This window comes from Dipodomys merriami, unplaced genomic scaffold (assembly GCF_024711535.1).
Source record: "Dipodomys merriami isolate MVZ:Mamm:240054 unplaced genomic scaffold, mDipMer1.0.p SCAF_55, whole genome shotgun sequence".
NCBI lineage: Eukaryota > Metazoa > Chordata > Mammalia > Rodentia > Heteromyidae > Dipodomys > Dipodomys merriami.
In genome coordinates, this window is record NW_027206124.1 from 3,340,719 (window position 1) to 3,364,774 (window position 24,056).

At 54.4% G+C, this 24,056-nt stretch overlaps 2 protein-coding genes and 1 long non-coding RNA gene across 8 annotated transcripts in view; 2 read left to right on the plus strand and 1 right to left on the minus strand.

The window, feature by feature from the left end:
* Nucleotides 1–9,646, plus strand: part of Fam83f (family with sequence similarity 83 member F) — a 29,759-nt gene extending 20,113 nt beyond the window's left edge. For both annotated transcript variants that reach the window (XM_069999593.1, XM_069999594.1), the window contains 4 exons: nt 628–795; nt 1,252–1,373; nt 2,602–3,296; nt 8,775–9,646. In XM_069999593.1, the coding sequence (XP_069855694.1) occupies nt 628–795; nt 1,252–1,373; nt 2,602–3,296; nt 8,775–8,824 (1,035 nt within the window). In that variant the 3' untranslated portion in view covers nt 8,825–9,646. The remainder of the gene's footprint in view (nt 1–627; nt 796–1,251; nt 1,374–2,601; nt 3,297–8,774) is intronic.
* Nucleotides 5,727–23,771, minus strand: LOC138811777 (uncharacterized). Its single transcript, XR_011367496.1, has 3 exons — nt 23,694–23,771; nt 9,105–9,187; nt 5,727–7,423 (listed from the first exon to the last, which is right to left on the minus strand). It is a non-coding gene; the product is annotated as an uncharacterized lncRNA (long non-coding RNA).
* Nucleotides 22,972–24,056, plus strand: part of Tnrc6b (trinucleotide repeat containing adaptor 6B) — a 237,367-nt gene continuing 236,282 nt past the window's right edge. For all 5 annotated transcript variants that reach the window (XM_069999582.1, XM_069999588.1, XM_069999585.1 and 2 more), the window contains exon 1: nt 22,972–23,194. The gene's annotated coding sequence lies outside the window, so the exon portion shown is untranslated. The remainder of the gene's footprint in view (nt 23,195–24,056) is intronic.

The following is a 24,056-nucleotide window of genomic DNA, read 5'->3' on the forward strand; positions in this document are numbered from 1 at the left end:
ATTGGTAAATCCATTTCTTTCCTGGAGCCCGATGTGTGATTGCAGAGACTGCAGGAGAGAATGGCTCAGGCCACAGGGCACAGGTGCAAAGCGGGCATGAGGGAAAGGGTTCCCACAAAAATAATTTTTAAGGTTGCCTCTTAGAATTTGTCTGAGAATGAAAGCAACTGAGTTAGAAAGATAGGTCTGCCCTACCCTGCCCTGCCCTGCCCTGCCCTGCAAAGACCTGCACCGGGTGCATCATCAGGACTGACTTTTGCCAGGGAAGGGCTCTGAGCAGTGTCCTTGATCTGGAATAGGAGGGAAGCGCTAGACACCTGAGGCCAGAGGCACAGCCGAGCCAACTGGAGGGCTTCCTGCCTCTGGACTGGGGAAGCACAGGGCTTTGAACAGCTGCAGGGAGGTCAGAGCACCCTCCCTGTATCTCAGAGAGGGCATCTCCTTGCGCCTGCTCATTTCCCTCCACTACCCCCTGATGCAGCATGCTTTGGCGGGCAGGCGGGGCCTGGAGAACCCATGAGTGGTGCATGAAGGCTGGAGTTCCCCCAGGGTGCTCCAGGTGTGGGCAGGTGTGTCTCGGAAGTTCTGTAGTCACGACATGCCTCAGCAGTGCCCTTCCCTGCCCAGGTCATTGCTGTGGTCATGGACCTCTTCACCGATAGCGACATTTTCCAAGACATTGTAGATGCTGCCTTTAGGCGTCGGGTGCCTGTGTACATCATCCTGGATGAGGCCGGAGTGAAGTACTTCCTGGAGATGTGTCAGGGCCTGGGGCTCACTGACTTCCGTATCCGGGTAAGCTGTACTATGGGGGATGGGGCATGGCCAGGAGATGCCTTCTACTCCTTTCCTCTGGCTCCTCCTCCTGCCCACCCCCCACATGCCCAGCTTAGGGGCTCAGGTAAAGTTCATATCCCTTCTCTTTTTCCCAGTTCAGTGTTACCCCCTGGCTGCTGAGGCTGAAGCAGCAGCTTTGGCCCAGTAGTAGGGTAATTAGCCTGCGGAGCCACTGGGGTCACTGTCAGGGTCAAGTTAGAGCTGTGGGGAACTTTGGGGAACCCTGGACTTACCCACACCCGGAGCAAGCTTGTTGCCTCCCCCCAATGGCACTCTTTATGTACAACTGGGGGAAGCAGGGATGGTAGTGAAGCAGAGCCCACAGGCAGGGTCTGAGTACAAGAGGCTCGTCCTGTGTTGAAGCGAAGCCTTGTCCCCGGTAGAACCACAGTGCCTTTCCCCTCTTCTCAACAGAACATCCGCGTCCGCTCGGTGACGGGGGTCGGCTTCTACATGCCCATGGGGAAGATCAAAGGGACCCTGTCATCGAGGTTCCTCATGGTGGACGGGGACAAAGTAGCCACTGGATCTTATAGGTGAGTGGAAACGGCTCAGAGAAGGTTCCAAGTGGCGTTTCTTTCTTTCTTTAGTCACAGTAACTGTTCAGGAAGGAGCTCCACTGGCCAATCCACAGCCAGAGTTTGAAGAGGCATCATTTGCCCAATGCCAAAGAGCCATCCCTCCCCTTAAGCTTTCTGGCTAATGGATTGTTCTGGAAAGAGTCAACTTGTCCTACACATTAAGCACTGCCTGCGTCTTGGGGGCCTCAGCAGCTGGTTGCATTTTGAAGCTGGTTCTTAGTTGGGACAAGCCGAAAGTAGAATGGAGCAGATCTGGGAATGGAATATGCAGCTGTGGCAAGGAAGGATGTCTCTAGAATTTTATTTTATTTATTTATTTATTTTTCTGTTGGTTGTGGGGCTTGAACTCTGGGCCTGAGCGCTGTCCATCAGCTCTTCAGCTCAAGGCTAGCACTCCACCACTTGAGCCACAGTGCCACTTCTAGTTTTCTGGTGGTTTATTGAAGATCAGAGTCTCACAGCCTTCCCTGCCCAGGCTGGCTTTGAATGGTGATCCTCAGATCTCAGCCTCCTGAGTAGCTAGGATTACAGACATGAGCCACCAGTGCCTAGCTTCTCTAGAATTTTAATGTAAAAAATATTACCAGGAATATGAGAGACAGTATGTGTGCAACCTCTCTCTTCTACGTAAATTAAAATCTAGGTGAAAAGAGACATGAGCACATGTAACAATTAATAAATGACCCGAGTTCTTTCCAGGTTAAAGTAATGGGTTTCTGCAGTGCTCCAGAAATTCAGAGAACCAGTAAGGAGTGGTGCGCAGTCCTCAGCAGCAGCTGGTCACTATGTAGTGAGTGTGCTTGTTCCAAGGACTTGGCTAATGTCTGAATGTGAATTTATAAGTCGGTCCTCACATACTGTAAGTTCAGGGATCTCTCTGGGATGTTTTGCATCCGGGGTTCCATAAACCCCATTTTTGAACAACACACAAGGGTAGAAACCTGGTGTGAAGCCAGGCCTGGTTTCTCATACCTTGTGTCTGCTGCTGCCTTTGTCTGTGGCAGGTCAGTGGCAGGAGAGCAGCCGAGCAGGAAGAAGGGAGGTACCTTTCTCTGCCAGGTGCTGGAAATCGGCCGCAGTGATGGGGCAGGTGGAGGCAGGAAGCGGAGTGTTGAATGGCCCCTGGCAGGGCTGTGGAGGGACTTGAGCACATGTAGAGGCTTTTCTGTCCCCACATCCCCAGGTTCACCTGGAGTTCCTCCTACGTAGACAGGAACCTTCTCCTCCTGCTGACTGGGCAGAACGTGGAGCCCTTTGATGTGGAGTTCCGGGAGCTATACGCCATCTCCGAGGAGGTGAACTTGTACCGGCAGCTGGGCCTGGCAGGAGGCGCAGGCAGACTTGGCCTTAACTACTCCTCCACCGTGGCCCGCAAGCTTATCAACCCCAAGTACGCCCTGGTGGCAGGCAGCCGCCCCCCTCCGGGGGAGATGATGCGCTGGGCGAACCGGCAACAGCAGGAGACTGGTGGCAACCCGGTGGGGCAAGAGGAGGGCAACGGCGGTGGCGAGGCAGCCCGGCGCCTGGAGAACTTCCTGAATGACCTGGTCACGGTGGAGCAGGTGTTGCCCACCGTGGAGCCCATTCCTTTGAGGGAGCTGAGCCAGAAGGATGCCAAGATGGGCTCTCACTTGCACTCAGACCGGAGGCCAAAATCCCGAGAGATTCTTACCCAGAACGGCAAGGGAGAAGCTGCCAATGGGGAGGCCACCCCGGCCAAGGAGGGCAAGCGCTTTGGCAGCAGGTTCTTCAGCCGACGGGCCAAGAGGCCGGCGGTGCCCCACAGCATGGCCAGCTCCCTCTCCACAGACACCTTTACGGATGCCGAGCTCCTGGTAGGGAAGAGGCCCGCGGGGGATTCCAGTGCCGACGTCTCAGGTGAGCCTGCTCCCCAGGGGCCCTGGGGCCACCCACCACCACCACCCCCCATATCCTAGGGAGGAGCTTCACCTCACATGGGCAGGCAGCAGCTTGCTGGCCTGGGGTGCGCAGGCAGTCAGAGAGCCCCACCTTTCAGTCTGGCTCCAGACTTCTTGTACTTGGTGGCCCCCAGCACGTCCGCACAGGTCAGCACAGTTCTGAGTTTCTGTCTTTTTCTGTGCAAGGGGAGAGCAATGCAGGCCTTGCTCTGGAGCAGGGTCACTGTCACAGTTCTCTGGTATCACTCCTAGTAGCAAGCACTCAGCTCAGTCCTCACCGAAACTGGAGCAAATGAAGGAAATGTGGCAAGAGAGGAGCCCAGCCCATCAAGGCGCAGGACGGAGACTTGAGCCCCGGCTCTGCCGCTCCGGCTCTTTGTGGCCAACCTCATTTCTTGTCAAGTTACCACCATCAAGCTCTAACCTGGTCAGGCACACCCACCCTCACCCGTGCCCCGTGAGCCCTGACCCTGCTTCCTGTTTCTGTGCCGAACAGACTTGGTTTTTCTACATCTAACAACCGGGTTTATGCTCTGGGAAGCACATGGTGGTGGTGGTGGCGGTGGTGGTAGAGATGTCTTTCTGGCCATCTTTCTGGGATCCTCTCAAGGCCCTGGATCTTTGGTTTTTTTTTTTTTTATCCCAATCTTGGGTCTTGAACTCAGGGACCAGGCACTATTCCTGAGGTTCTTTTTGTTCAAGACTGGAGCTTTACCTCTTCAACGAGTGCTCTACTTCCAGCTTTTTGGGGTAGTTTATTGGTGATAAGAATCTCATAGGCTTTCCTGCCTGGGCTGGCAGGAAATCTTCAGAGCTCAGCCTCCTGAGTACCAGGATTACAGGTATGAGCTACCAGCACCCAGCTAAGCCCTGGCCGTCACCCCTCTCTCTGGAGCAAGCTCTGGTATAGCTTTCCAGGAGGCTGATGGTGCCAACCTTTGTTGGCAGTGCTGCCTTTCTCATCTCCCACATTCCCGAGCCAGAAGAATTTCCATGTTGGGATTTCTCCCTCCATAGTTCTGCATCAGTGAGGCCTCAGGTCTTGTCCCTGGCCCAGAACTCAGGTGCGATCCCATGAGCCTGGCTCTGACTTGATGGTGAGTGGTTGGAGAGCAAGGACACACCCCTCCCCTCCACCGACTCGCAGCACTGTTTCCAAACCTGCCGCCCCAGCTGTGCTCAGGAATGTATCTGCGTCCTACTGCAAATTGGGGGGTCTGTGACATGAGCACAGAGGGTGCACCAGGACTGCCTCACCCCCCCACTGCCTGAAGGCCCTGATAGTCTTTGCTCCCCCCACTGTACCCTGCTGAGCCCCAAAGTGGCAGGTAGAAGCTGGGAGAGGTGCAGTAAGTGGTCTCAGAGCTGTCTTGGACCACCTCAAACTCAGGCCCGAGCCCAGGCCCACATCCTGGCAAAAGAGGGATAGCTGGCCCCTGTTCCGTTCCCCTGGGCTTCCCCAACACCAGATGCCATCTTGTTGGAAAGAGGGTTGCCATGGTGAACACCTGGCCGGGAAGGGGAGGGCTGAGCCCAACCACAAAGGGGCTATTTCCCAAGTCTTGACTGGAAGTGCGGTGGAAGCTTTCTCTTCCCTCTGCCCCTTATCCTGAGGTGCTGTTGCCATAGAAACGCAAGGCCCATTGTCTGGTCCCTTCCCCATGCTGACACTAGTGTGTGTGTTGCACAGCCCCAGTCATCTGCCACCACTGCCGCCTGTCTCTGAACATTTGAAAACTGCCCAGAAGCCAAGCAAACCCAATGTGGCTATAGAAGTCCCTCTCCAGCACACCTGGCCGCGGGAGTGGGCAGCACGCAGGCAGCCGGCCCCTGGGGATGCCCAGGGTCAACCCCTCCTCCTCCATGCTTGGGAGGACAGGGCGCATCCACACAGCCCAGGGGCCTACAGTTCCAGAGACCCTGCCCTGAAACTCAAACTCCCTTCGGAGATCTTCCTCTGCTTTCTTTCCCAAAGCCAAGGATGAGACTCCAGCCCCTTCCCAAGGCCTTCGCAGCGCCTTCTTCCACGTGTAGGATGCAGGCCCCCACAACTCAGAGCTGAGATCCTAACAGCACAGAGGGGCCGGGGTGGGGCTGGGACTGACCCTCGCTCACCTGCAGCTGTAGTGGGGGAGGAGATGGCTTTAGCTTCTATGGCAAGGTCTCTGCTTAAGACACATTGTCCCCCTAGACACACCCCTCCCTTCCCAGGGCTGTCTTTTCTTCCAGAAGAGGAAGGGTGAACCGAAGAGGGGTTCCCTCATCCCTTTGAGTTGATTGTAACTCTGCCCTGACTCTGTCCTGTCTGTCTCAAGGAAGAATGGGGGTTGATGATAAGGTGGATGAAAGAGAAAGGGAAAGAGAAGAGCCAACTGCAAAATTGCTTGATAAGAAGTATATATAGTTGTCAAACAGCATGCAAATTTTTGCAGACCCAAGTATGGCCCCTGGGAGAGGCTCACAAATGGAACCGCTTCCTTTGGGGCTGGGGTGAGGGAACAGTGGGTAGTTGAAGGCTCAGAGCCCCCTCTAGTGGCAGAAGTCAGGCATTCCCTTTCTCCTGTCCCTGCTGGACCTGGCTCCTGTACTAGGTGACCCCCTGCCTTCCCTCCTTCCTGCCACCTGGGCTCACCCATCCAGGCGAGATCCCCAGCCTTATTCAAATGTCTGAACAGAAACTGTATGGCTGAAGTGGTCTCAGAAATCTGCATTTTAAACAAGAGCCCTGATTTTCCCAAGTAGTTTTCCACTAGAGAGTCCTCGGACCAGCAAATGACGTGGGGACTTCCCAGCATTCTTTTGAGGTGACCCTCAGTGCCCATGCCTCAAGAACTCTCTTGGGTGCCCCTGACTCGTGTGTGGGTGGATCTCATGCTGTGCCCCCCCACCCCCAACCCCCCACCAAGCCACTGGGTTCCTGGTTTGGGGGACTTCAGGTTTTTTCAGTGTCATCTTAGGGAACTGAGAGGCTGTGGTCTCTCATCTGGAAACTGGGGTTCCTGTCAAGGATAAACTGATGGGAAAGTGCTCCCTGGCTCAGAGCTGCCTAAGAACCCGGGGCCTCCATTCTGGGTTTGACAAACATCTGGGTGCTGCCTGAGCTGTGTGGGGCAGGTACTTCACCCACAGTCAATCACTTAATTCCCATCACTGTGATCAGCGAGGGGGGGGGGGAGGAGCGCTATGCCCAAAACCACTCAACTCCAGAGCCAGGCAGCCAGCCGTGCCTGCTCACACTGGCAGGTGTCATCATCCCTGCCCTTCTGTGTCACCTGGGCCTGGCTGGGGCTCGGGAAGGCACTGGGCACTGAGTGAGTGAGGCCCCACACATCACCAGGGACAGCTGCTGTTGTCTTGTTAGTGTTGGGCTGAGTCCCCCAAGAGCTGACCAGCACCTGCTCATTCACTGAATCCGCTAAGTCTGTGTCTGTGAAATGTGGGCCCTGTATGGGGCCCTGCTTTAAGGCAGCCAAGGACACAATGCACGGTACCCCACTCCAGGAGGTTGGCAGGGCCTGGGTGGGCAGGGGGAATGACCCTCCTGTGGAGGTGGGCAGCGAGGGGAGGCCCTTGGGTTGAAGGCCTCGGGTCAGGGAGAATTCAAGCAAAGCCGTGAGGAGGAGGGGCAATGTGGAAATCAGGGGTGACTCTTCCAGATAAAAGGAACAGGAAGCCCTGCAAGCTATAGGCAGTGGGGCTATTCTTGTCACAGCCTTGCATGGGGTTCACATGTCCCAGCCACAGGGCATCATGCCCTAACCCCTCCTTCTACACCCCTGCATTCAGTGACCTCTCCCTGCACTCTGCACCCAGCTCTCAGACATGTGTCCCCTCCTTTTGCTGCCTGACTTCTAAGCCTTCTTTGGGCCACCCACACCCATGCCACATATACTCTGTAGAAACAAATGTGTCCTTCATGGGTTTTTTTCCCCGTTGGCCGGAGTGCTGGTGTGCCGGCCCACAGTAGGTTCCTGATAAATGAGCATCGATGGATGGAGCACCAAGAATTTCACCTAAGCCAGCTTCTGTGTCCTGTCTGAGGCATGGAGATGAATTCTGAGCTCCAGGATCTCCCCAGGTTCACGTCTAGAGGAACAGAGGTGGCAGGTCATGTGAGGACAGCCTTCTTCAGGAAGGAGCTGGGGAGCCCTCCTGCCCTCCTTGCCCCCTCCTCTCCCCCACCCCCCTACCCCCACCCCGAGCCCTGGTCCTGCCCAGATTCTGGCTCTAGAGATGGGTTTTGCTTACCTGCCTCCAAAACACGCTGAGGCCTCTGGGGAGAAGCTCTATAGCTGCTTAGCAGAGCAGGCCACAGATCCAACCAGCCGCTGTGCAGGGGTGTGTGTGTGCGTGTATGCACGTGTGTGTGTGTGTAGGGGGCCTGTCTCCTTCTCCCCTGTCTGCCAAGGCAGTTGCTGCCCAAACCTGGGGACTCAAGGGCTTTGCAGGGAAGTCCTGCAGAGTGGCTTCCTTGTAGCACAGATGTGGCAGAGGCTGACATTCGTGCACGCCATGGGCGGGACAGTGGCCTATGGTAAGTTGGGGACACCGCTACAGACCCAGCACCCCAGGTCCAGCTCTGCTAGGGGAGGCAGAGGCGTCTTTGTCAAGCATACAGCTGCAGGGCTCTGGAAGGTGGAGTGAGCCAGGGAACCAGCCCTTGCCCTGCGGGGAAATCACCCAGCCACAGCCTGGGAGAGGCGCTGGCCGGCTCCCGAGAGGACTCTGCCTCCAACTGCCCTACACCTCCGGGGCCAACTGTAGCCGCCCCACCCACCCACACAGGCCAGCTGGAGTGGGCCACCGCACTGGCCAGCCCCCGTGGGATGGCCAAGGCAGGAGGGTGGATGCAGAGCCCAGGATGGGGAGGAGAGGGCCGCCGCCTGAGCCGCCCACCCCAGCCCCTGCCCGGCTCCTCCATCCGTCCAGCTTCCTGCAGCGTGGCCACCCCGTGCTGCAGGACAACGCGCTGCGCAAGGCACACATTTGCCTTTTCCAACCCAGCCATGGGCAAGCCAGGGCAGGCTGCCTGACCCCCCGAACACCTCGGGCTGGGCTGGGCTGGGCTGGGCTGGGCTCGGCTGGGCTGGGCTGGGCTGAGCTGAGCTGAGCTGAGCTGAACAGAACAGAACTTCGAGCCTGTGACAGGCAAGACTTGTAAGTCGCTGGACACAGGGACTCCAGAGCCCTGCCCCTCTGTGGCCAGAGATGACAGCTTAATGTCCCAGTCCCTGGGGAGCCTGCTGAGTCTGCTGTGGCAGGAAGTGTCTTTTCTTTCCTGGGAGCTCAGAGTACCTGGTTCCTCTATCAACAGATTAGGAGGGTGACAGAAACCCCAGTCCCCCCTCCCAAAGGCAGGCATAGACAGCACCCAGGACGGGGGCCTGCCACGCTGCTCACATAACGTCCTTCCCTGCCCGGGTCCCTGTCTCCACAGGTAAAACAAGTCCGGGTTCCGCTAAGCCCAGCAACTGTGTGGTTTCCTGAGCCGTGGGCCTGCAGGGGCCTGCCTGTCCTGCCCTGCCCAGAGAGCACCTGTTTGCACGTCAGACCCCGACCCGCCCCGGCCTCCATCCTTCAGCCTCTATCCTGACCTCAGGGCAGAATCCCAGATGGGAGGATTCTCAGTGCTTCAAGACCAACATCACCTTCCCCGGACTGCGGGACTGCAGTGGCCAGCAAGGTCACTGCCACCTTGTTTACATGAAGTAGAAGTTCGCCAGTGCCCGCGGTCCTTTCTGCCCCGCCCCGCCCCGCAGGTTCCCACCTCCTTATCTCTTCACGAACAGTCTCCAGGGCAGCTCCGGCTGTCTGGCTTCTTCCTTGGGCTTCTGGTGCTTTCTGGTCCCCCTGAGAGGATGGGTGGGGGAGGGGATGAGACTCGGAGGCAGGAAGTTCAAGGTTCAGTCTTGCTCTGTTCCCAGAATTCCATATGGAAGACGGGGCTGCTTTGGCCCTCCTGCCCAGTCCCTTTGGGCTCCTGCACCAGACTGGGGTGTGGGGGAAGATGCCCCAGCCTCCTGAGTGGGGGGGGGTGAGAGGCCATTTCCCTTCCCTTTCCTACATACCGCCCCTCCCGTCCCCCCCCCCCAAGCAGGCTAGCCTGAGAACCCCGGGCCTCCTTGGCAGGGGCCTGCTGCAGGCCTCGGGGATTTCAGGGTGCCTTTCCCTGGGCCTGCTCCTCCCCTCAATGTGCCTTGGTGTAAAGCCTGGTTTGGTTCGGGGTGTGGTGAGAACCTGGGCTCCCCTCCCTAGCCAGGGCTTCTCAAGCAACCCTAGTCTCCCGGGCTGGGGTGGGGGGATACCGCTGTTGGCAAGGCAGCGGGTGGGAGGGGAGGGAGGATGTCCTGTCAGCCATTGGTTAGCTTCCAGTGGGGGGAGCGGGGGAGAAGGGACCCCACACCCCTCCCTGAGCCCTTGTGAGGATTAAACACTTCTGGGAAGTGCTTCCTTTGCACCGGGGCCTGGCTGTGCGGCTTGTTCTGGGGGGAGGGGAGGAAAGGCGGCTGGGCTGGGGTGCGGGCAGTTACACCCCAGCTCAAAGTGGTCACCTTGAGGATACAGGACGCCTTCCCTGCAGGGGTGGGAAGAACTCGCCCTCCGTGTGGCTTAGCCGAGGGACCAGGCTGGTCGCGTGTTCCAAGGCCTTAACCCCTGCCCCTTTCTGCCTCAGCTCCCCCCCCCCATGCCAAGAAAAGGGTCCTCCCTTTCTGTAGGAGGGAAGGGGGAACCGTATGCCAGAGAGAAAGCCACTCGATGCGCTGGGCAGAGTGCCAGCCTGCAAGATGGGGCCCTGCGCCCCTTCGGCCTCAGCTTCCTCATCTCCTAGAAGGGGGGAAAGGGGACCCCTTCCCCTCACCCCCGCCTGTGTCTCCTGGCTTCTCCGTGTTAAGTGCCAGCACACACACACACACATACACACACGTGCGCGCGCGCGCGCGCGCGAGAGAGAGAGAGAGAGAGAGAGAGAGAGAGAGAGAGAAAGAGAGAGAGAGAGGGGCTCAGATCCATCTCATCCCAAGGGTGCGTCCGGCCTGCCCAGCTGGGTGCCACCCTGGGGGCTCTTGGCCCCACGAGGCCATACAAGAGGGACTGGGTGAAAGGGCATTCGCAGCGCCAGGCCCTGGCTTCACCATCCCTGCTCACTAGGGAGCTCCAAGCTGCCATTTTGCACTCCAGCCTGGCTCACTCGTGGAGGCTGTCCGGGCGGGGTTTCCAGTCGTGCTGGGCAAGGCCGACCACCCAGTGCTGAGGCTCTGGTGCTGCTGCCACCTGGGTTTCTGCTCCCAGGAGGACAGGAAACGCAGGGAGCCCAGCAGGCCAGAGGACACTCCCTAGACTGGTGTCAGCTGTCTGTCCTCCAGGTAGGGTTAGTTCTACCTGGATCCCAGGAGGAGTGGCTTCTGCTGATAGCCACACTGTGTGCTGGTGCAGAATTCATAGAAAGGCTAGGCCAAAAGGAAGGCCCAGAAACACAGAGGAAACTGGCCAGGCGTGGGCAGATGCACTGAGACGTATTTCAGCGAGCACCTGCTCTGAGTCTGTCATCCGGCTAGATGTAGCTTTCAAACTAAGAATGGCTCAGGAAAGAGCCCTTTACAAAATCCCCAGAGTTGTATGGTGAACCCTGGGGGAGCCTTATCTCCGTGGCTCTCCCCCCAAAATCCCACATCATATCTCAGTCTGCACCCCAGGCCGTCAGCACTGGGGGCCAACACTGGATAATCCTCTTGGGAGAGGGGTTGTTCTACCCCTCCAGATGTGACAACCAAAATGCCCGTGGGGGAGGGGACACCCTCAGCCCAGCGCCTGCCTTCCCTGTGAAGCTCTCCAGGGCTCTTAGGCCCAGAGACAGTGGCTGGCCTGCCTGAGATGACACTTTCCAAGGCACAGCTAGGCGGTGGCATCGTCCATCTTGGGCCTCGCTGAGCTCCTCACTGCCATGTTCAGCCCAGAACAGGTGTGTGTATGTGCATGCGCACACAGGCCTCCTTCCACTCCGCCCACCCCACCTCCCCCCCCCAGCCCAGGAGGCCTCCCAGGCTGGTCCCCTACCTTCACCCACATCCTCCACGGAAAGCACCCAGCAATGGAGCCCCCTCTTCCCCCCAAGGATCAAAGGCTAACAGCAAGAGAGCCCCAACTCGCACTGGGCCAAGGGTAGGGTCTGGCAAGCTGGCTGGTGATGGATTCTCAGTAGATGCCAGCAAGGGGGATGAGTCTGTCAGGCGCTGTGGATGTGGTTTGTCGCCTGGCAGGGGGCACCCTCGGGCCCAGCAGCTGTCACAGATTGCAACACCGAGCTTTGCAACAAAACAGCATCCAACCGAGACTTTGAGCACCGTGGTGTCGCCGGAGAGGGTGGCCAGGGACACACCTGAGAGCATCCCTAGGCAAAAGAGCAGCAAGCTCTGCCCACAGACCCTCACAGCCCCCGCCTCCCGCCTCTGTCCCAGTGCTCTGCCCACTGGCCTCCCACAGCCCCGCCTCCCGCCTCTGTCCCAGTGCTGCTGCTCTGGCAGCAGGCAGCAGGCAGCAGACGTCAGATACCATTTTTCCTTCAGAGTTGACCAGGAGGCCAGGCGTTGTGAGCCCCACAGCTGGCTCACTGGCACAACTACAGTGCCTGATGAATACCTGTTCGTTAAATGATTGAAGATGTGACAGCCGCTCCGTTACAGAAAATAAACCAGCCATTAGACCGAGGCTGTGTGAAGAGGTTGCAGAATTGAACATGACCCTTTCAGGCTGGCTTCTGACTCACTACACAGGCAAGTCAGGAAGCGATGCCTCTGTCTGCTGTTTAGTTTAATGACTGGACTTTTCAAAAGTCCCTCCTGAGATAGTCCTTTCTTCCTAATCCCTCAAGACTGGGTAGAAACTGGCTTCAGGCCCTGGCTTCTCAAGGATGCCCTCATTGCTGTCAGGCTTTACAAAGGCTAAGCAAGAAGCAAGGAGGAAAGGGGCCATGAGGTGAGCTCTGTCCAAAGCCCACCACCCATCAAGTCATAGAAAAGTCTAGAGTCTGTTTATGTGGACATCTGGGAGTACTTGTACTTCACCACTCCAGGATTCGGCCATGTGACGTTAGAGCAGTGTCTGAAGCCATAAAAAAAAGCTTCAGGAACATCTCATAGAAGACCAACTTGGATGGGTGTGTGGTGCAGTCCTGTAATCCTAGCTACTTGGGAAGTGGAGATCAGGGAATTGTGGTTTAGGACAGCCCAGAAATTCTGGAGACTCCATCTCTAGTAATGAGGAGGCATGGGAGCACACACCATAAATAGCAGGATCAGAGTCCAGGCTGGCCAGCGCACAATAAGAGAGCCTATCTCAAAAATAACCAATAGAGGATGGCCTAGTGGAGTGGCTCAAGTGGCAGAATGCCTACCTAATGAGGTCCAGAATTCACAGCCCAGCACTGCAGAAAGACAGACCAGGTAGAATCTGCCTTAGGAAATCACCAAATAAGCCAGGGGCCAGTGGCTTACACCTGTAATCCTAGCTACTCAGGAGGCTGAGATCTGAGGATGGCAATTCAAAGTCAGCCTGGGCAGGAAAGTGCCATGAGACTCTTACCTCCAATAATACTTGGTGCTGTGGCTCAAGTGGTAGAAAGAGCACTCACCTTGAGCTGAAGAGCTGAGGAACAGCGCCCAGGCCCACAGTTCAAGCACCACGGCCAAAAAAAAAAAAAAAAGAGCTTGAAACCTGTGAAGAGCAAAATCAAAAATGGGCATCACATTCATAATGCCTACAGCCCTATGGGGAAAGAACCGGTGGTGTACAAAAATCTTGCACACTCATCTTACAGAGCACGTTTTCCCCTTGCAGCTTTGTCGGTTGGGCTCTTCTTGGAACTGTCCTGGAGGTCAGACAACCAGGCAGGGAAGGGCTGCTCACTGCCGCATGAAGGCTGTGTCCATTTGTTTGTTTACTCAGTGGATGCTTCCTGGGGCCAGGCCTGATCTCAAGGCCACACAGCTTGCTGGGCTAGGCACAAGGCTTCACAAAGGGCAGGGCAGGTGTGGGCTGCCATGGAATAGCTAGTGATCTGCCACATGAGGCGATACGTGACCTCTCTCCTGGGCAGAGCACCCAGGGCAGGGCCTGCCCATTTCTCCCGGGTCCCCTCCTTCCTGTTCCTACATATTGGCTGAACAACTGGCACAGGGGGGCCAGACACGTGCAGGAAATCCCAAGGCCCCAAGTTGGAAAGGACCAGTGGAGAAAACTTGCCAGAGCTGCCATTTGTGAGCTGCTTCTGCGTGTCACCATGCTGCTATCTCTCAGAAAGGGGACGGAAGAAGCTGCCATCACTGCACACAGCCTGCAACTTCTGATAATTTTCGGTGAGATACTTTTACTATGGAGAATACTGTAAATATGAAACATAAAACAGAAAGCAAGGAAACAGAGTACTCCAGAGAAGACTGCCAGCCCTGCTCCAAGCCCCGGTACCCTAGGTGTGGACTCCAAACTCCTGATGTTCCTCTTTTCTGCCCACTAGAGACTGGTCAGGCCCCTGAAGAGCACTCAGTGCAGAGGCTCCATGGAGAAAGACTGCCACCTTGTGTCCAGATGGGAGAATGCAGACTTCTCTAGCTCAGGCCAGGAGTGAACAAACACTTTGGCTATAAAGGAGCACAGTAAATAGTCTAGGCTTTGCAGGCATTTGACATCTGTACACAGATACTGCAGTAGCACGAAAGCAGCCACAGATGATAAGTAGGTGAACCAATGTTACTATAAAACTACGGACACTGAAATATGAAGTTCAGCTAGGTGCTAGTGGCTCACCCTTGTAATAATCCTAGCTGCTCAGGAAGCTGTGATTTTAAGATCTCGGTTTGAAGCCAGCCTAGGCAGGAAAGTCCATGAGACACTTATCTCCAATTAACCACCAAAAAGCTGGAAGTGGAGCTGTGGACAACCTTGAGGGGAAAAAAAACCAAAAAACTAAAGGACAACGCCCAGACTCACCTGAGTACCAGCACCAAAAGAAAGAAAAGGCTTGATCCCTGTAATTTTTATCTATCAAAAGTGTTAGTTTTTTGTTTTGTCTTCCAGTCATTTAAAAATGTAAAAACCCCAACTGAGGGTATAACTCAGTGCAAAGCCTGTGTTTAGAAGACACAAGGATCTGGGTTGGATCTTCATCATGTGCACACATCATGTGTGTGCACACATTCTCACACATACATGCTCTCTCTCTCTCTCTCTCTCTCTCTCTCTCTCTCTCTCACACACACACACACACACACACACTTAATGTTCTACCACTTGAGCCATGGCTCCATGTGTCCACGTGTAGATTGTTGGTGGCTATTTGGAGCTAAGAGTATCATGGACTTTCCTGCCCAGGCTGGCTTTGAACCACAATCCTTAAATCTCAGTCTCATGAGTAGCTAGGATTACAGGTGGGAGTCACCAGCACTTGTCTTTCATATCTATACCACTCGTTCATTAAAACAAACTCACTGAAGATGATCTGCATCCTTGTCACTGTGATAAGACAGAACTGAGCTCTGTCCCAAGATGCTCCCAGCTTATTGGAACAAAGGGCCCAGGGAGGCCACTGCTATGATCAGAAGCATAGAAAGTGGGGGAGCTCAGAGAGACCCTTCACCCTGAGGAGGTCAGGGAAGGCTCCCCAGAGGAGGAAGGGAGAGTGAGGCCGGGTCAGAGCCCAGCCAGAACTTTTTTTTTAGTTGTGGGGCTTGAACTCTGGGCCTGGGCGCTGCCCCTCAGCTCTTCAGCTCAAGGTGAGCGCTCTACCCCTTGAGCCACTGTACCACTTCCGGTTTTCTGGTGGTTCATTGGAGATAAGAATCTCACTGATGGTTGAGAAGGTGGCTCAGTGGTAGAGCGCTTGCCTTGCTTGCATGAGGCCCTGGGTTCGATTCCTCAGCACCACATAAGCAGAAAAAGCCGGAAGTGGAGCTGTGGCTCAAGTGGTAGAGTGCTAGCCTTGAGCTGAAGAGCTGAGGGACAGCGCCCAGGCCCAGAGTTCAGGCCCCACAACTGGCAAAAAAAAAAAAAAAAAAAAAAAAGGAATCTCACTGAGTTTCTTGCCCAGGCTGGCTTTGAACTGAGATCTTCAGATCTCAGCCTCCTGAGTAGCTAAGATTACAGGCCACCAGTGTCCAGCCCTTCCAGAACTATTTTAAGGAGACCTATAAGCATTGTGGACATAGTGAAGACTCAACATTTGTGCCCATTGCCAGTCCAGCCAGCGGCTCCGGAGGGGGATGTGAGGAATCTGCCTCCCTCCCCCTCTCCCCAGCCTTGTTGTGTCCTCACACTGAGAGCTAGGAGGGCAGCAGAAATGGCAGATGTGCACCAAGAAGAGGATGCTTCCTGCAAAGTGCCGTTCTTCAGACTTTTTTCCTTGCGAGTCTCTCCTCAGCTCCAATAAGCAGGGATTTTGTTTTGTTTTTTGTCGGCCGTGGGGCTTGAACTCTGGGCCTGGGCGCTGTCCCTCAGCTCCTCAGCTCAAAGCGAGCTACAGCGCCACTTCCGGTTTTCTGGTCGTTTATTGGAGATAGGAGTCTCACGGTCTCTCCTGCCCGGGCTGGCTTTGAACCGCGATCCTCAGATCTCAGTCTCCTGAGTAGCTAGGATTACAGGCGTGAGCCACCAGCGCCCGGCATGTTTTGTTTTGTTTAACAGTTAAAAATGATATGACCTTGGGTAGTTACTTAGTCTTTCTCAGCTTGACTTTTCTCATCTGGACTTACCTCAAAAGGTTGTTATGTGAATGACTAGATGAACACAGATAAATAGATGAATGACTAGATGAACACAGATAAATAGATGAATGGATGAACACAGATGAATAGATGAATGAATAGATGAACACAGATGAATAGATGAATGAATAGATGAATGCCTAGCACAGTGCCTGGCGTGAGGACCAGCTTCGTTGTCAGGCAGCCTGTGCAGTATCGCAGGGCCCTCCACTCCAAATGTGACGGGTCTGTGTTGAGTTTAATGCGCAGACATCGCCATCTTGACATTTTTTAAATTTTCTTTTTCTTTTATTTTTTCAGTACTGAGGTTTGAACCCGGCCTTGTGCTTGCTAGGCAGGTACTTGCCTTCCAAACCCACACCTGCAGCCCCACACCTGTAGCCCCCCCTTTTTTTTGCATTAGATATTTTTGAGATGGGCTCTTGCCTCCTGCTTAGGTATGCACATGGACTTCAACCCTCCTGTTTTCCCTTTCTGAATTAGCTGGGATGATGGGTGCATGCCATCGTGCCCAGCTCCTTCCATTGAGATGGAATCTCAAAGACTTTCCTGCCTGGGCTGGCCTGGAATCAATATCCTGATCTCAGCCTCCCCTGACAGCAAGGACAGCAGGCACTGCACAGCTATTGCTTGAGAAGAGGTCTATTCACATACGCATCCAGGCTGGCCTCATACATAATCCTCCTGATTTCCCCATTTCAGCCTCCCAGGTAGCTAACCCTGTAGTTGTAAGCCATCAGCACCAGGATCTTAGGAGTTTTTTGTTTGTTTGTTTAACAACCTCATGATTCCATTTTAGATTGGATCCTACTACTTATGTAGTGATCTGGCTTGAAATGTTGTATTAAAATGTTAGCCTTTATTATTTTCACAAAGATGAGAATGAGTGCCCTGAGAGGCCCACTGAAGGAGGGAGGAGCAGACAGGTCCTTTGAAGGAGCCTGGAGCACGAGATGATGGGAAAAAGAGCAGGGGCCATTGTGGAGGTAGGAGGAAAGTTGGCTATTTTGGGAAGCAAAGAAGATTCTCAGAGTAAAAAACATAGTGGCGAAGCCATGGAAACAAGACTGGGAAAGTCTCTTGGATGTTGGCCAAGGTTATGGATGAGCTTAGAGAAATGAGTTTCAGTCGAGTTAGGGCTTGAAGCCAGGATTAGAGAACGGAGGAGGTGGGTGGAGAGAAATGCTGGTGGAGTCATTATTTAAGAAGCTGGGGTAAGGGGGAAAAAATGAAAGGAAATAGGAGTGAAGGAGGGGTTTTGAAGAGGGTGGGAGAAGCAGGTCCCAAGATCTGCACTGGGATGCAAAGAAGGGCCAATTGAGGCAGTATTTTTATGTGTGTGTGACAGTCCTGGGCTTGAACTCAGTCCTGGGCACTGTCCCTTAGCTTTTTCATTCAAAGCTAGTGTTCTACCACTTAAGCTCCCCTTCTAGCTCTTCAGTTTATTGGAAATGAGAGTCTCACGGACTTTCCTGCCCAGTCTGGCTTTGCACTGTGATCCTCAGACCTCAGCCTCCTGAGTAGCTAGGATTACAGGCGTGAGCCACCAGCGCCCAGCCAGAGGCAGGAATTTAACCAAGAAGAGGTGGACCTCTTTTGTTTAGTCTTTAGGGGAAAAATAAACCCATTGTATTCCTGGATTCACTGTACAATTCTACAGGAATATGGACAAGAGCTCACTCATGGGAGTCAGGCTGCTTGGGTTCGAGTGTGGGTTTCATTACTACCCGCAGTGACCTGCAACAAGCCAGTCTTTCTGTATCATCATTTTCCTGTCTGGAAAATGGCCATAACTGGCCACTGTCCCTGCGCTTCTTTTGATCAAGGCTAGCGCTCTACTACCTGAGCCACAGCACCACTTCCAGGTCCTGCCCAGGATGGCTTCTAACTGTAAACCTTAGATCTCAGCCTCTTCAGTAGCTAGGATTACAGCCGTGAGCCCCTGGCGCCCAGCTAACTGTGGTAATTGTATCACCCTCAGCACAGTGTCTACTGCTCACAGACCCTGTCCATGTCAGGGTGGTGATTATTTATTATTATTATTTTGTCAGTTGTGGGGCTTGAACTCTGGGTCTGGGCACTCTTGATGAGCTCTTCAGCTCAAGGCAAGTGCTCTACTACTTGAGCCACAGCACCACTTCCGATTTTCTGGTGATTAGTTGGAGATGAGTCTCATGGACTTTTCCTGCCTGGACTGGCTTTGAACCACAATCCTCAAATCTCAGCCTCCTGAGTAGCTAGGATTACAGGTGTGAGCCACCAGAGCCTGGCAGGGTGGTGATTATTAATACCCCCCTTCTGATTGTAGGCCTTGCACTGGGGTGGGGGGAGGGGGAACAGTCAGTGTTTGGTGCTTTATAGAGTAGCTGCTCAGCAAGCATACTCATAAGAAACTAGAGGTGATTGGAAAGTAGCACAGCGTCTCTCTCCCGGGCTTTGTTGTGCAGTAAATACTACGACACATCATAAATGCTATGATCATATCTTCGGTAATCGACACCTTCTCGCATGTTCTCCTTCCCTGTTGCTTGTGGATATTGGCAGCAGCCACACCCCTGCCCAAGTAAGCAGCATCAGCTGTCAGCTGTCCCTCTGTCTTTCAGATTAGGTTCCTTTATGGAGAGTGTCCCATTGTTCTGAGCTTCAAGAATTTGTACACCCTGCCAAATGCAGGATAGCCAGTGAGAGCCCCACCTCCACCCCCCACCCCAGACCTCAGCGCGGGAGCCCCGCCAGCCAGCCATGCGGCCCCAACGCGTGTGGATCACGGCAGAATTGTTTGCAAAATTCTCATCCTCTTGGGTCTCATCCAGGCCTAGAGCGAGGAGCGCACGCTGATCTCTCAAGGGACCGGAAGGAAGGCTGTTGCTTGGGGGTGACTTGGAGCACTTTTGGGAGCCATCCAAGACAGCCAGCACTCATTAAATCTGACTTCCCTTCCAGCAAAACACCAACTGTGTAGAGCCCCACAGACGGCGCTCTAGCCGTACAGCGCGCCAGCAATGCAGAGCCTGTGGCCTGCACGCACGCCAGTGCACGCGGCTTACACAGTCTTTCTACTTGCAAAGCTGGGTGTGAGAGATGGAAAAAAATATATATATATAGGTGTGTTTTGTTTAGTATGTAAATTTAACATATATCATGTATTGTACACACACATATATATATTCCCCAAGTGACTTGCAGAAAGGAAATGAGAGCTCGCATAAAAAAACAATATCGTATGTCATCCTGTGACCTGTGCTGCCTTTCAGAACGGTCTGACTCAGCAGCCACCAGGGGATTCTAGGATGTCCTTCCGGCTGTGAGTTCAGGATACACCCTGGCCCCATTCATTAACTCCACCTTCGTGCTAGGCTGACCAATACCCTGAAATCTTGACATGTACTGTCATAAGGCTTTGAAATCCTCAGCTTACCCCATAAACACTTAATTGATTTATTGGCTTCCTTCCTATGGGTTCAGAAACTAAGGATAGGCTCTGTCCAGAGCTACAGTTCAGAGCAGTGAGAGTTCTTAGAGCCCAGATTAAAGTCCTGCACCAACTCCCATAGTTGATTAGAAGAAATGGGGGGAGGGGGAGAGGAGGAGAAGAGTATAGGAAGACCTTAATGGGTGAGTGGCTATAGGAGTGGGAATATAGACTTTGCATTTCTGTTTGTTACTTTCTAAACTGTCTGGCATATAGATGGTTATACTGAGCTGAGCAAATGCGATATATCTACTCAATGTTATTTCTCTGATCAGGAAAGCAGCAATCTTATTTGGAAGTTATTTTCCTATTCTGAGTGGGTAGACAGGCCAGAGGTTCAGGGTTCCCACTTTTCTCCAGCGGAGGGCAGGTAAGCAGAATGATGTGAAAAGGACAAACAGCTAAAGAACCTTCACAAAGAGATTCTTAGAAGAACAGCTTTTGCCCATTGGTGGAGATTTCTAGTCTGCTTCTCAACTCCCAGAGAGCAGATATTGCCACTTGTCACAATCTCATTTTGGCTGACTACATTGGCCCTGTGGTTTTCCTTCTACTTGTCACCTCTTCCAGGAAGCCATCCCTCCCCTTCCAAGATGGAGTCCTATGTGCTTGGTGTGGGGGGGGAGGGCATACAGTAGCATCACAGTATGGTTATGAGTTTATCTGTTCACTTGACTGAGGTCCTCAATGGCAGAGGTAACCCTGTACTTTATGAAGGTGTTTAACAAGCTCACTGCATAGTAATTGTTTCAGGAGTTTTCATCATCAGAGCAACACAAAAGCACGATGAAAAAGAAACTGTATTCCCAGGGATGTACCCAACCATTGATTGCGCAACCAAGCATTATCTTCATTGAGGGTTTAGGAGGTACAGCCAGGCACTAGTGGCTCACATCTGGAATCCTAGTTACTGTATTCTGGGGTCTGAGGTAAGAAAGATCCAAAGCAAGGTTTGAAGCCAGCCAACGCAGGAAAGTCCATGAAATTTCACCTCTGAAATAACCAGCAAAAAAGCAGGGCTGAAGGCATGGTTCAAGTGGCAGAGCACCAGTTATGAGCATGAGGCCCTGAGTTCAAACTCCATCACTCCATTAGGGAGGTGGGGAGCCATATTAAGAGAGAAGCCATCAATGGAAGTTTGGGAAGGTTTTGGACCTTCAGTGTTTTTCTCTTCATGTTTTCTGGCTCCAAATCCCCATGTTGAAATGTTACCATGTGCTCTGTGTGTCAAATTATAAGGATTCAGGCCCATAGAATCTTTATTAAGAGTTGGTCTCATCATCTTTCTTTTTTCCTGCAATTGTCCTAGGAATCCCTACCATTTGCTCTCAATTGATATTTGTGCAATAGCTTTTCTTTCTTTGCTGAAAGGCCATAAATGTTGAGGTTTATTACTGTGTTACAGTGGTTATTTCACTATTAAATTCATGCCAATGGGATTACACAATGGCTAGGATCAGGAAGCACAGCAAGGGCCCTGATCACACTGAAGCTACATGAGATGGGGCTTGGGGATGGTAAAATGTTTTATGCAGGATGGATTTTGGCTAGAGTCCAGTACTGTGGCTCTTGGAGATCACTGCAGCCCCAGAGGCTTGGGGGTGGCACTGGGACCTAAAGCATCCTGCCCTCCCCTGGCTGAAATGTGTTCACTTGGAGAAAGAACCCCATGGCCAGGAGCCAGGAGAACACAGCTTGCTGGGCATCAGCTACCCTGGAAGCGCTCCAGGAGCTGAAGGGCTGTTCCACTTGCATGCAATCAATTATTTACTTCTAAGGCGATTTATTCTTTATCTCTTTCTAGATTTTTTTTCTCCTTGTTTCCAACTCTTGAGGAACAAGCTAAGGGACAAGCTAAGATGGCTGGCTGGTGGGGGTTGTTAGGGGTAGGGCAGCTAGACACAAAAAATGGTTGACCAACATTCATTTACAAATGAACACAGCTGTGGATATGTTGCTTTTATCAGGAAATATCAATATGAATGGGGATGCATGGCTGCTGAGAAGGAAAATAAGATAGAACGGGAGTTAAAGAGCTTGAGTTCCAAAGGAAACTTTTTTAAAAAATAAGTTATTATAAAGGTGATATACAGAGGAGTTTCGGTTACATGAGTACATTTCTTTTGGAACAATGTCACTCCTTCCCTCGCTCTCCCAGTTTTTCCTTCCGGTTCCCACTCAAATTATATAGTTCATCTTCCATAGTATCTAGCCAAGTACCACTGCAGCATTTGTTCACCTTTTGGCCTTGCATTTCTCTGCCTCCCCTTACTTTCCAAAAGACAGATAGGTGAACAAACAAAAAGAAATAACACCAAAGAAAAGAAAGTCTCGTTTCCATTTCTTGGAGTTGGTTTCGATAACTATTATATGATCAGAGGCACGTGGGCACTGCGTCTTTCTGGTTTTTTTCCCCCCTCGGGGGAAGTGTTTTTAAGATGGTGGTTCCATTATGAGCGAAGGTGGAAGCAATACACCATACTACAAGGAGGGAAGATTCTATAGCCAGATAGAGAGACCCAGGCCCCAATGCAAGGCCCACCACCGATCTGGGTGACCTTGGGCCCCTTTCCTGACCTCCCTGGAGTCTGTCCTCTACGTCTAAAAACCAAGCAGGATCTAGCCAGATGACCAGTGCAGAGACCTCAGTACCGTCCTCGGCACAAAGCAGACGCACGGCCAGCAGCAGACGTGATCATCGCCCACTTCTGCACAAATAAGCAGAGGCGACCCCCCCCCCCCCCAAGCTCCACGCTGTGCAACAGGCCCCCCGCGCCGCCGCGAAGCCCGGGTCTCACCGACGCACCGACGTGCCCAATAAGGTACCAGGAAAAAAAAAGTCGGTGCAGTCAAACCAATGGCGTCGGCCCTTGTTGCTGGCCGGGCTTTCTGTCAGATCCACCAATAGTCTGAGGCTGTGAGTCGGAGCGACACCCCGACAGTCCAATGACGCCCAAGCAACCCACACAGCCCTTCGCAGGGGATAAACCAAGGAGCCGGCACGTATAGATTCCGTTATTACGCATTACTGGATGGAGAGAGGAGCTTAGGGGAAACTAGGCCTGGGAGAGGCACTAATGAGCTAAGAAAAGCGAAAAGAGGATGGTTGCGCAAAGCGAGCTCGGCCGCCATCATGCTCTAGTTTCCCCTTCGTCTCTCCGGTCCCGCGACCGAGGAAGCGGCCTCTGGGATGCCGAGGGGGTGTGTCCCCGCATGATTGGCGCAGGCCGCTCGGCCAATCCTAGCTCGTCAAACGGGAAGCATTTAGCCAATGAGGGGCGAGAGCAGCCGCGAGAAATTGGAGGGGCGGAACAGCAGGTTGACAGGCACAAGCGTCAGCCAGTGAGATCTAGAGGCATCCTCCCCACAGCCAATGAAGTGGGGCTCTGGGCGGGCTCCCGAGTGTTTGTGTTGTGGTTTTGGGGGAGGGAGGCGGAGGGGAAAGTTTGTTTATTTTGTTTTTAGTTTCTGGGGTCCCCGTGCTTCAGGAAGGTGAAGCGGGAGAGAGCGACCCCCCGCGCCCCTCAGTCCCTCAGCGACGTCGCCTCCATAGCCGGCGGAGAAGCGAGAGCCGCGGTCATCGCCCGGCCCCACAGCGGACCGCCGCGCTCTGGAAGCCGGCGCGGCTCGGCGGTGAGTGGGGACCGAGGGCCGCGGCGTCCTTCCCCTCCCCCTCTCTGTCCTCCCCCCTTCCCTCCCCCTCCCACGCCCCCTCCTCTTCCCCGCACACCGCCGGGCCGGAGCGGGGCGACCGCGGGTGGGCCCGGACGCCAGCCCGGGGGCGCGCGGCGCGGCCTGGCCCGGCCCTCCGAGGGGCGGCGTGTGCGTGTCCTCGCCGCCGAGCACGCGCACCGCAGCCGCGGGCCGCGCGGGGCGGGGGGCGTGGGCGCCGGGGTGGACGAGGGCGGCGGCGCCAGGCGCGCGGCGCGGGGCTGGCCTCGGGTAGCCGGCGAGGCGAGGGCCCCGCGGGGCCCCGTGTGGCGCGGGGCGGCCCGGCGGGGGCGCGCGCGCGGCCCCGCGTCACGCGCCGGCAGGTGTGAGCCCGGGAAGGGCTTCCGGGTGGGCTGGCGGCGGCGCTTCCCGGCCCCGGGGTGGGGGGTGGGGAGCGGGCGAGCTCGGGCCCCTGCCGTACCTGGCGGTGGGAGGAGGCCGGGGGAGCATCGGGCCGCGGGGCCCTCGGCGTCCGGCCCTGTGTGCGGGATCTGTGTGATGGAGTCACCGGGCGGAGGCCCCTGCGTGCGTGGAAGCGTGGGGAGGCGGTGATGGCAGGAAATGAGGGGCTGGAGGGATGACAGGGTTCGAAGCCACCCTGGGGAGCGGATGCCACCTGCCCCTGGGCTGGTGCCTTTTAGATTTTAAACCAGGGTTGGGGGGTTAGTAGCCCTTAGCGGCCAAATACCGGATCCCGCAAAATACATTTAGAGGGACGGGCGAGTGACTCTCAGAACCGCAGCCTCCGGTCCGCCGCCTCGGAGCCCAGCCCAGCCTGCATTCC